At 43.5% G+C, this 12,574-nt stretch overlaps 1 protein-coding gene across 1 annotated transcript; it reads left to right on the top strand.

The window, feature by feature from the left end:
- Positions 1-10,505: 10,505 nt before the first annotated feature.
- On the top strand, positions 10,506-12,574 carry LOC119297603 (auxin-responsive protein SAUR20-like). Its single transcript, XM_037575330.1, has 2 exons — positions 10,506-10,541; positions 12,184-12,574. The coding sequence occupies exons 1-2, from the start codon at positions 10,506-10,508 to the stop codon at positions 12,538-12,540; spliced, it is 393 nt and encodes a 130-aa protein (XP_037431227.1). The 3' UTR covers positions 12,541-12,574.

Genomic DNA, 12,574 nt, shown 5'->3' with positions numbered 1-12,574 from the left:
CAAGGAGAACCTGATCTCAGAAGTGTATTACTCAAGTTCTTCTACCTAGGTCGTAGAAGACCGTTCATCGTATGTGAATGTCCATATTTAAAGATTCGCCATCAGGTCTGTGCCTCTAAAGTTCTTCTACCTATGCCAAAAAAGACCGGCCACAGTATGTGAAAGTCCACATTAGGGTTGCGTTGCCAACTCATCAATATCCTGTTTCTAGTCGAGAGCGGACTCCACATGGAACGAGGAGAGTCCCGATCTCAGGAGTGTATTGCTAAAGTACTTCTATACACTAGTAGAAAAAGGGTCTTTAGTCTCGGTTCATAAGGAACCGGGACTAAAGGGTCGGTACTAAAGCCTCCCCCTTTAGTCCCGGTTCTAACTAGAACCGGGACTAAAGGCCCTCCACGTGGTCGTTGCCTGGAGGTCCACCTTTAGTCCCGGTTGGTAACACCAACCGGTACTAAAGGATATTTTATGATTTTTTTTAAAAAAAATTGATTTTTTTAATTTTAAATTTCTAAATTATTTTAACCTCTAATATCTAATCACCCCTCATCACTGCTCAATTTAACCTTTAATCTCTAATCACCCCTCATCATTCCAAATCATCTAACTGGAACCGGGACTAAAGGCCCTCCACGTGGTCGTTGCCTGGAGGTCCACCTTTAGTCCCTGTTGGTAACACCAACTGGTACTAAAGGATATTTTATGATTTTTTTTCAAAAAAAATTGATTTTTTTTTAATTTCAAATTTCTAAATTATTTTAACCTCTAATCTCTAATCACCCCTCATCACTGCTCAATTTAACCTTTAATCTCTAATCACCCCTCATCATTCCAAATCATCTAACTTCCCGAACGGTCACCCATCCTCTCACTACTCCAGCCTGAGCACGTTTAACTTTCGGGTTCTATTCTCCCTCGTTTCTAAGTCTGCACTTGTTGTTTTCCTGACAATAGTAAGATGGCAATCCTATTAACCCTCAGGAATTTAGCTTGAGCATGAAGTCACACATTTCACTGTTTGAGTTTGAAACTATTGTTCTAAAAATCAATAATTATTTAGTAACATTAATATTTCTTGAATAAGTAGTTTGACCACAGTTTGACCATAGTTGACCAAAATTTAAAAAAACTGAAATAATTATTTAGTAATACTAATATTTTTGAATAATTATTTAGTAACACTAATACTTCTTGAATAAGTAGTTTGACCATAGTTTGACCAGATTTAACAAAAATTCAAAAAAAACTGAAATTTGAGCATAACTTTTTTTCCTTTTAGAATTTGAGGATTCTAAAAATTTGCAAACAGGCCATAGGCCGTCTTCATCGGATGCGGATTTTCGTTCCGAACATTTTGATATATTATACGTTTTTTTCCGACATCGTATGCAAAAGTTATAGCCGTTTTACATTTTCCCTACATTTTTTGCAAAACATGTCCAAATTTAAGTTTTTAAATTTTCCTAACTAGTAGATGTAGTAACATAACTACCTCTCGAAGGATTTTAAATTTTGAAGTTTCTATCATTTTCTTTTGCTTTTTACAAAACTGAAAAGGCGATGCACCTGGGGGGTAGGATTTGAAAATTGCACCATTAGTACCGGTTCGTGGCACGAACCGGTACTAAAGGTCTCAACCCCATTAGTACCGGTTCGTGCCACGAACCGATACTAATGGGCATCGCACCCTTTAGTACCGGTTCGTGCCACGAACCAGGACTAAAGGTCCCATTTGAACCGGGAGTAATGTCTGTATGGTGCCCTCGCCGCTTGAACCGGGACTAATGCTCACATTAGTCCCGGTTCGTAATGCAACCGGGATTAATGCTCTTTTCTGGCTGGACCAAAGCCCCTTTTTCTACTAGTGATATAGGCCATAAAAGACCGGTCATGGTATGCGAATGTCAATATGTAAAGTCTGAAATTGGGCGTGTGCCACTAAAGTCCGAAATTGGGCGTGTGCCACTAACATTCATTAATCCAAAAACTAGCTACTGAACATGTCAAGTCCCGTGCTAATTTCGGGCTGACCACTTTTGACAAATCGAAGTCAAGCCAACTACTTAACTGAAAAAACGTGCCTCGTTCACATCATGTGGCGCAAAACCATGGCGGGGAGAGCGGTTGGGCTAGTACCTTTGAGGCCACAGAGCTGGAGTGTGTTGCCATTCAGATGGGGGCTCTCTGTGAATGTCATTGTTGTCAATATCTGGGACATTGAAAAAATCTGGCGTGGCCTCATGAACTTGAGATCCTGTATTAGTAGCACCATATTTCTCTCCATCTTGGCTGGAGTATGGAGAATCGCTCTGGGAATTAGGATGAATGCACTGGTCGTCGTCCTCCTCCTTTAGCAATCCCAGATTTGGGACGCCCTCGGTTGCGACCGGCTGGGGCTTGGGAACAGAAGCTGCCCATGGACATGGCAAGATAAAGATTTGAGGATTTGCTGGAGAAAACGAAGAAAGAAAAAGAGGATCTTGTGAGAGGATAAACCTGAACAGGAGATCCGATAATTATTCCGCACCGAGATTCATAGGTGAATCATGAAGAAATCATCAGATCCAGGCGCAGGAACAGGGGGCGCGGTTGTTCATGGCGATGAGGCTGCGGCTGCGTGAGGGGATTCAAATTTCGAATTGTGTCCCGCTTGGGTGGATGGGGCAGCTGGGTCACGGGGTAGTGGACGAGGGCGTAGGCGAGTACACGCTAGGTGCGGGCGTAGGTAGGCGCCAGATACGATGTGATTGTATTTGTTCCGTATGACGCACAGAAAACTGGAATAGACATATTCGGATGGGGCCATGTGAGGCATGCACGCGCTGATCCACATGATGCAGCAATGGTGTGGATTCAAGTTGCGGGCGCAACTAGTTAGTAATAGGCATATTTGCATGAACTTGCAAGAGAAGAAATCTTGCTCCAATACCTCGGTCAACATGAAATCATGATCAAGATGAACTGCACCCGCACCGATGTGGGGTACATTCCGACCATCACTAGAGCACAATGGATACCTGTTGCAGAGTATCTTTCGCCAAAATCAATTGTTAGCATTCTTCTTCATTGCTTAACTGTTTGTCATGCATGCTAGGTGTTGCCGCGATTGGTCTGGTGTTCATTGACCTGATGAATGTATTCACGTGGTACGATCGAATTCGTAGTCATGATCATTGTTAGCCTTCTAGATTTCTTTTCTCTTCTCAGGGATTATCTATTTCTTTTAACATAATAGCACTAGAACGTATGTCAGGATCAGTTCAGTTGCCCAATTTGCACATGGCACAAAGCGATAGGTGCACCCATTTCTGTAACCAATTGCTAGAAATAGATGAGCTGATCAAAATCGCTGCCTTGTCGCTTCCCTCGGATCCTAGCAACACAGCAGCTAGTAGGATTTTGTCAAGCAAGCTTCAGGCTCAACGTTTTTCTTCTGCAAGCAAGGGCCAGCTTTTCCTTGCATACAGTGTTTTATTATTCAGCATATGATCTAACTACTCCCTGAAGAACATGGAGTAGATTTTTTCAGATGGACAGTTAATCCGTGGACACTAGGAAGAGAGCACAGAGATACAACATGGGGTCAGTCATTTTCATGTTGACATTCGCTCGCTGAATATCTCTTCATTGGCAAAAGAGAATTCAGAATCCAACAGGCCTCAAGCAAATCAGCCCGAGACACCACACACACGTCTTGCACCCTTGATTAAATCCACACAAAACACTATCCACTAATACACAAAACACTATCCACCAACAAGTATATACTTGGTGCATTATTAGACCTAGGTGTCAAATCGCCAAACTGCTAATGACAGACGACACAGGCGAGGTGCCCAATTGCAAGCACGGAGACTCCATCAAACGAAGCCTCCAGGGGCGCCGTCGGTTTGGACATTTGCATGGGTCGTTGCTAATGCTGACCTAAACAATGCCGCTTGTGGTTGGGGAGTTTGACACCTCAAAAACAAACCCCAATCATGCAGCAAGCGGGGGTCAGGCAGAGAGGGGTTAACTAATCCTCGGCTAAATCTAATGCATTATTAGCCATGACGCCATGCCATTAATTGGCCCCTCCTCCAGCTACTACCCCTCCAAGTCGACTATAATTGAATGATGTCACACACGCTTCCACAATCCACAGTCGCAGGTAGAGCTAGCTCCTCCCATAGATCAACTTTCCGAGGCAGCCAAATCCTACTCTCAATCTCTGACTGTAAGCGTATTATAATGCAGATGCTGCTAAAGCAACAAGGTGCATCCTTCCAAAGATTCAACGAGTAAGGCACAAGGATTGACCACTTGACATGAGTGGTGAGCTTGATAGACCTCGTGGATCGGGTAGGTCAGATCGATCTGGTAGTCCTACCTTCACCTGGTGTAGAAGAGCTCGTTCCAGCGCCGGCCATGGCGAAGTAGGGGCCAGAAATGGCGGTGGCGGTGTGCTTCCCCTGAGCACTGCGCTAACCCTAGATCGGTAGAGATTGTAGGTGGGGATTGTGGCAGCGATTAACCTCATAAGTCGTGCCCCGGCCCCCACCTCTGTTTATATATAGCGCGGGTCACAGGGACCCACCAACCATGGTTTGGTTGGGCGCCCCCGATCAAGGCGCGAGTCAGGGGCCCGTTTGACCCGTTGGGTTCGAACGGGAGAGAGATCAACCTAACATTCTCCCTCTTGATCTCAACTTTACTTTTAACTTATACTTTCTAGTTTATTTGTTTTATCACATATTGGTACATAAAGCATGTTTCATCGTCACAGCTTAATTGCCGATAGAATCATACAGCTACAACATACGTTATGTTCAGAAACAAATTCTGTTCCTTCTGGGCCTATCCAAGAATCATAAGGCTTTTCCTTAAACCCATGTCGGCTAAGTGTTCCTTGAACACATTGGGTGGTAAGCCTTTCGTTAGCGGATCCACAAGCATATCTTTTATCCTTATATGCTCGATACTTATAGTTTGATCCTGGATTTTATCTTTCACAACATAATACCTTATCTCTATTGTCTTGGCAGCATTACTCGACTTGTTGTTGTGAGCATAGAATAATGTGGGTTGGTTGTCACAGTACATCTTTAGTAGTTTGTGAATACAATCTACCACTTTCAAGTCGGGTATAAATTTCTTTAGCCATATCGCCTGCCCCGTGGCTTCGAAGCATGCTATGAATTCTGCATACATCATGGATGATGCAACTATCGACTGTTTGGAGCTTTTCCACGAAATAGCTCCCCCAACGAGAGTGAAGACGTATCCTGACGTGGATTTTCTATCATCTCTGTCCCCCGCAAAATCTGCATCTGAATACCCTTTTATCTCTAGGGAATCACTTCTCCTGTATATTAGCATGTAGTCCTTCGTGCCTTGCGCATAACGCAATGCTTTCTTTACCATCTTTCAGTGCTCCATGCCTGGATTCTCTTGATATCTACCGAGTACCCCGGTGATAAAAGCTAAGTCAGGGCGAGTGCACACTTGTGCATACTGTAAGCTACCAACCGCCGAAGCATATGGTACTGCTTTTATTTGATCGATCTCGTACTGGTTCTTGGGACATTGAAATTTTTCAAAACTATAGCCCTTAACTATAGGAGCAGGTGTGGCTTTACTCGCATGCATATTATACTTTTTAAGAACCTTTTCTAAATATGCTTTCTGCGATAGTCCTAAGACTCCATTATTCCTATCTCGGTGAATTTCTATGCCCAAAACATATGATGCTTCACCAAGATCTGTTATATCAAAATTTGAGGATAAGTATTTCTTTGTTTCTTATAGTAGACTAGCATCACTGCTAGCAAGTAGGATATCATCCACATACAAGATTAGAAAAATATATTTCCCATTTTTAAACTTTGCATAAATGCAATTATCCTCAATATTTTCTTTAAATCCAAAACTTTTAATCGTTTGATTAAACTTTAGATACCACTGCCGAGAGGCTTGTCTTAATCCATAAATGGATTTCTTCAGGCGGCATCCCATATTTTCCTTGCCTTCCATGATAAAACCCTTAGGCTGTTTCATGTAGACATTTTCTTTTAAATCCCCATTGAGAAATGTCGTCTTTACGTCCATTTGATGTAACTCTAAATCAAAATGTGCAACTAATGCCATTATGATTTTGAAGGAATCCTTACATGAGACCGGAGAAAATGTCTCATTGTAATCTATCCTTCTCTTTGTGTAAATCCTTTTGTCACGAGTCGTGCTTTATACTTTTCTATATTCCCTTTAGAGTCATACTTAATTTTGTAGACCCATTTACAACCTACTGTTTTGGCTCCTTTAGGAATTTCCTCTAAGTCCCAAACATCTTTAGAACTCATCGATTTCATCTCGTCTTCCATTGCCTTCATCCACTTCGATAAATGAGGGATTCTCGTGGCTTCTTCATATGAGGTGGGATCTTTTTCCATATGAACCATTTTTGTGTTATAAACTTTAAAGTCAGTAGAAATAGCTGACTTTCTTGGTCTGATAGACCTTCTAAGGGCCTCAGTTTCTGGCACATTCTGTGCCTCAACTTTTGGCACTTCTTCTAAAATTTGTTGTTGCACCTCCCTTTCATACTCAACAACGGGTTCAGTCGGCTCCTGACGGACAGGTTCCGGTTCTACCCCCATAGTTGTCATGGGTGGAGTTGCAACTGGTAGTGAGAAAAATGGCTCCTAAATCATCGGATTAGGTGCATGCACCCTCTTCTCCTCAAGATCAATTTTCTGAACTACCAAGCTCCCCCTCATCATTTCCTCCTCTAAGAAGACTGCATGTCTCGTTTCTACAAAGTTTGTATATCTGTCTGGGCAGTAGAAACGGAAACCTTTGATCTGTCTGGATAGCCAATGAAGTGGCAACTTACTGTTTTGGGATCTAACTTTGCAATGTTTGGATTAAACATTTTAGCCTCAGCAGGGCACCCCCACACCCTGAAGTGTTGTTGGGAGGGCACCCTTCCTGTCCATAGCTCATACGGTGTTTTGGGCACCGACTTGCTTGATACTCTATTGAGAATGTGAATGGCGGTTTTAAGAGCCTCCATCCATAATCCCAATGACAAAGTTGGAATAACTCATCATGATGCGCATCATATCCATAAGTGTACGGTTGCGCCTTTCAGCTACTCAATTCTTTTCTCCCAGAGTGGGATACATTAAAAGCACATGAGTTATCATATCTTTCTCTTGTCAGAATTTCTCCCGCCATACGGGGTTTTTGACATAATATTATGTCAGCTTTATCCCGTTACGCAGGTATTTTCTCAAAACTTTTCCCGCCATGCAGGTTTTATCATAATCATCTTTTCCTACCATGTGGGTAATTCCCTGTAAGGGAACATTAATGCCATAATTGGCTCTTTTGACTGCATATTCAATCATCAAATTTAGGAATAAATCTGAATGCTCTTTGACACACATGCTTGACCCGACGTTGGTCAAATTAAGCACACATGTTGTTTGTTTCATCTCAAATCATGTTGACTGAAAAACCTTCTTCATAGAGAGTACATGAAAGACCTTCATCAATCAAGACTCTCAATGATCTATCTTTTTTATGCCATTCTTTAGAGAGAACATACTCCCTCACGTTATGACCTTTCTTAGTCATCTTTCGGGTCACAAGTACCCAGCCATTCGCTTTCACGAATGAAAGCATGGAAAACTTTTAGTCTGAGAAAACATAGCCAATAAACAACAATAATGGGCATAAAAATAACCCTACGTTGGTCTAGTTAAAAAAATGCACATTAAACTTTTGAAACTTTCTTTTATATTCTAAATCACCGTTGTGGCAGAATTAGAATAAACAGCATCCTTCTACATTAATTCCATGTCACCGTTGGGCGGAAATGGGAATAATGCATATAACTCATAAACAATGTGATGATATTATTTCTATTAAACAACTTTGCTAAGAATTAATAATCATCATCAACTTTATTGTAGCGGGAACAAGAAATATGCATTTCTCTAGTTCAAGATCATTTCTTGATCTTTATCCGTTCTCTAAAAATTGATCACTTTGATACAAAATTTATTAGAGATTTAAACTTTGAACATAAGACTCATAGAATTATAGCACTGTTATCATCAACGCTGGTTAGAAAATAACAATACCATATTTTAACTTTAAAATAAATATCTTTCTTTTGTCATGGCGGAAACTATGTGCATCTTATTTCACCCACAGGGGAAAAACATTGCTAAGAACATTTCTTCCAATTAAATTTTCCCGTTGGTTCCAATTTAATTGGAGATAAAACTTTTACTTTGCAGTGGAAACTTTACAATATTCTATTCAAAAACAATTATGTACTCTTTTACTTTCTAAGCAATTTTAACCGGTTGGTTAAAAAATGCATTGGAGAAGCAATAATTTAATATTTTACTTTAGTTCTATTCACTTTTAAAAGAGCACCTTTAAATTTCAATAATAAAACATGATCATGTTATTAACAACGTTCGTCATAAAAATTAACATAATCATATTTAGTTTAATAATCACTTTAACATGCTCTTAAAATACTTAATTCTATCTAAACTTTTTATTTTCTTTGTAAAAGAGCACTATTAATTATTTACGCAGCGGAAAAAACATGAATAAAAATTCATGAACTTTTTATTCTTTACAGAAACTTTACTTTGACCGAATAAAAAATCATGAACTTTTTAATTTTCTTTATAAAATTCATGAAATTTTCTTTTTCCAAAAATTTTCTATTTTCATTTTCAAAACCTTTTCTGTTTACTTTTTTCTTTTCTATTTTCTAAACATAATTTTCGTTGGAAAATTTTGTATAGAAAAGCTATTGTAAATCTGCCCAAAAAACTGGACAGAAAACTATTAAAAAAACAAAAAGGAAAAACTACAGCACAGCCGGCCTCGGCTCAGCTCGCGCGGCTGCGCCCGCTGCTGCTGGCCTCGGTCTAGCTCGCGTGGCTTTGCCCGCGGCGGCTGGCCTTGGCCCAGCGCCCGGTCGCCTCAGTCGCAACTTTGGGCCCAACGGCCCGGCGGGGACTAGGGTTTGCTTCCTGGCCGTCGATCTTCATCGTACGGTCCAGAGCGATTTTCGCTTGAACAAAAACAGGGGACTGAGTCCCTGACCCGCAAACCCTATCCCATCCTGTTTCGTCTGCCTCTCTCCCTTCGCCGCATGCGACCGCACCAGAGTGGCGGCGGGTTGGGTCCCCGCCGGCGACGGAGTTGCTACGGCGGCGCGCGAGTACCTTGTACTCCTCTTTTCCCCTTCCCCTTCCTTTCCTTTGGCAGAGAGAGAGCGACGACTGCGCCTCCTCTGCTCCCCCTCGCCTCTCCCTCTCGCTCGCGACGGCGGCCTCTGTACAGGTCGCCGGCGACGGCCACCGCGTCGTACCAGGTCGCCGCGCCTTCCCTTCCTTTCCTCCATCCATTTCTCCCTCCAACTCCAGCAACAAAGAGAGAAAGAGCCGAGCGGTCAAGCCCTCTGCCCCCTTCGCGCCCAAGGGCGACGGAGCGGACGTCGGCATCACCGTGGCCTTCCCTCTCGCCGGCTGTGCGTCCACCTTGCGGTGAGCGCGCCGCCGTCAAGCGGTTTAGTCGCGGTGTTCTTTGCCCCTTCCGGGGTAGGTTCTTCGTCCTGGTCGCCTCGGCTTGCTGATGCGCGACGGGATCGAGAGGAACAGGCGCGGCCTTGCGGCGGCGCACTTTGCCGGCGAGGCCCGATGCCCTTCTCCGGTGAAAACTTTGCCCTGTCTTTTTAGGGTTCTTTGGGGAGGGATTTACTTTTGTCGTGATTTCTTTCTACCGAAAAGACTAAACCCAATCTGGCTGATACCATTGATAGACCTCGTGGATCGGGTAGGTCAGATCGATCCGGTAGTCCTACCTTCACTTGGTGTAGAAGAGTTCGTTCCAGCGCCGGCCATGGTGAAGTAGGGGCCAGAGATGGCGGCGGTGGTGTGCTTCCCGTGAGCACCGCGCTAACCCTAGATCGGTAGGGATTGTAGGTGGGGATTGTGGTAGCGATTAACCTCATAAGTCGTGCCCCAGCCCCCACCTCTGTTTATATATAGCGCGGGTCACAGGGGCCCACCAACCATGGTTTGGTTGGGCGCCCCTGATCAGGGCGCGAGTCAGGGGCCCGTTCGACCTGTTGAGTTCAAACGGGAGAGAGATCAACCTAACAGAGCTATCTCGAAAACAATGAAAAAAAGGCACAAGGATTGGTTCTATATGCACAATAATTGTGCAACTAATCTCCATTTGTTTCCATTGCCCTTCTTTTTTTAATGGAATGGTGATCAAAGTCTTTTGCGTAATCACGAAACAAAGGGTTCGGGTCGTTCTCACCGGTTTCGGATTTCAAACACGGCCTTTCAGTCGACAGACCACGTCTTGGTCGACCCCTCCCCCCTATATAAACCATTCCACCCCTTTCCTCCCAACCTCCCAATTCCAAGCTTGCTACACATTCATTGCAAATTTGCAAAGCTATTGCTTGTGAGGTTTTGTGCACCATGGGCTTGGCTGAGAAGAGTTCGGTGGTGAGGAAGGTGATGTCTACTACACAACCTTCTTCTTATAGACGTTGTTGGACCTCCAAGTGCAGAGGTTTGTAGGACAGTAGTAAATTTCCCTCAAGTGGATGACCTAAGGTTTATCAATCCATAGGAGGCGTAGGATGAAGATGGTCTCTCTCAAGCAACCTTGCAACCAAATAACAAAGAGTCTCTTGTGTCTCCAACACACCCAATACAATGGTAAATTGTATAGGTGCACTAGTTCGGCGAAGAGATGGTGATACAAGTGGTATATGGATAGTAGATAAAGGTTTTTGTAATATAAAAATATAAAAACATCAAGGTAACTAATGATAAAAGTGAGCATAAACGGTATTGCAATGCTAGGAAACAAGGCCTAGGGTTCATACTTTCGCTAGTGCAAGTCCACTCAACAATAATAACATAATTGGATCACATAACTATCCCTCAACATGCAACAAAGAGTCACTCCAAAGTCACTAATAGCGGAGAACGAACGAAGAGATTATGGTAGGGTATGAAACCACCTCAAAGTTATTCTTTCCAATCAATCCGTTGGGCTATTCCTATAAGTGTCACAAACAGCCATAGAGTTCATACTAGAATAACACCTTAAGACACAAATCAACCAAAACCCTAATGTCACCTAGATACTCCAATGTCACCTCAAGTATCCGTGGGTATGATTATACGATATGCATCACACAATCTCAGATTCATCTATCAACCAACACATAGAACCTCAAAGAGTGCCCCAAAGTTTCTACCGGAGAATCACGACGAAAACGTGTGCCAACCCCTATGCATAGGTTCATGGGCGGAACCCGCGAGTTGATCACCAAAACATACATCAAGTGAATCACGTGATATCCCATTGTCACCACAGATACGCACGGCAAGACATACATCAAGTGTTCTCAAATCTTTAAAGACTCAATCCGATAACTTTAAAGGGGAAACTCAATCCATTACAAGAGAGTAGAGGAGGGAAGAAACATCATAGGATCCAAATATAATAGCAAAGCTCGTGATACATCAAGATCGTATCACCTCAAGAACACGAGAGAGAGAGAGAGAGAGAGAGATCAAACACATAGCTACTGGTACATACCCTCAGCCCTGAGGGAGAACTACTCCCTCCTCGTCATGGAGAGCACCGAGATAATGAAGATGGCCACCGGAGAGGGATTCCCCCTCCGGCAGGGTGCCGGAACAGGTCTAGATTGGTTTTCGGTGGCTACAGAGGCTTCTGGCGGCGGAACTCCCGATCTATTGTGATCCCCGATGTTTTTAGGGTATATGAAGATATATAGGCGGAAGAAGTACGTCAGGGGGGGGACGAGGATGGAAGGCGCGCCCCCTACCTCGTGGCCTCCTCGAAGCTTACTTGACGTAGACTCCAAGTCTCCCGGGCTTCTTCTGATCCAAAAATAAGTTCCGTGAAGTTTCAGGTCAATTGGACTCCGTTTGGTTTTCCTTTTCAGCGATATTCTAAAACAAGGTAAAAACAGAAACTGGCACTGGGCTCTGGGTTAATAGGTTAGTCCCAAAAATGATATAAAATTGTATAATAAAGCCCATAAACATCCAAAACAGTAGATAATATAGCATGGAGCAATCAAAAATTATAGATACGTTGGAGATGTATCAGAAGGCCGGGCTAATCATCAAGACGTTGGACCGGTGCCGGAGCACGACGGCGAGGAACAAGCCAGCGGAGGGATGCTTCTCGGTATATGTCGACGTGGACAGACAACGGTACGTGGTGCAGATAGAGTGCCTGAACCACCCGTTATTGTTCCAGGCACTCCTGGAGGAGGCTGAGGAGGCGTTTGGGTACGCAGACGCAGGGCCCCTCGAGTTGCCCTGCAACACCGAGGCGTTCGCCAAGGTGCTAGAGAAGATCAAGGAGGAGAAGCAGATGGTGGCGGGGAGGAGGCACGGCCTCCCCAGGGGAAACTCCTATCGGTCGCTTGGAACTGGCTGGCCTATGATTGTCGGCCGGTCGTAACATTTGTGTTTGGATTGGATGATGCCGAGTTGAT

Source organism: Triticum dicoccoides, chromosome 5A, assembly GCF_002162155.2.
Source record: "Triticum dicoccoides isolate Atlit2015 ecotype Zavitan chromosome 5A, WEW_v2.0, whole genome shotgun sequence".
In the NCBI taxonomy this organism is placed as follows: Eukaryota; Viridiplantae; Streptophyta; class Magnoliopsida; order Poales; family Poaceae; genus Triticum; species Triticum dicoccoides.
This window is presented reverse-complemented; position numbering and strand designations above follow the sequence as displayed.

Bases quoted from the DNA above. Each gene is read 5' to 3' on its own strand.
- LOC119297603 (XM_037575330.1), top strand. From the start codon at position 10,506: ATGGGCTTGGCTGAGAAGAGTTCGGTGGTGAGGAAG. The intron at 10,542-12,183 runs GTGATGTCTACT...ATGTATCAGAAG, and splicing joins AGAGTTCGGTGGTGAGGAAG to GCCGGGCTAATCATCAAGAC.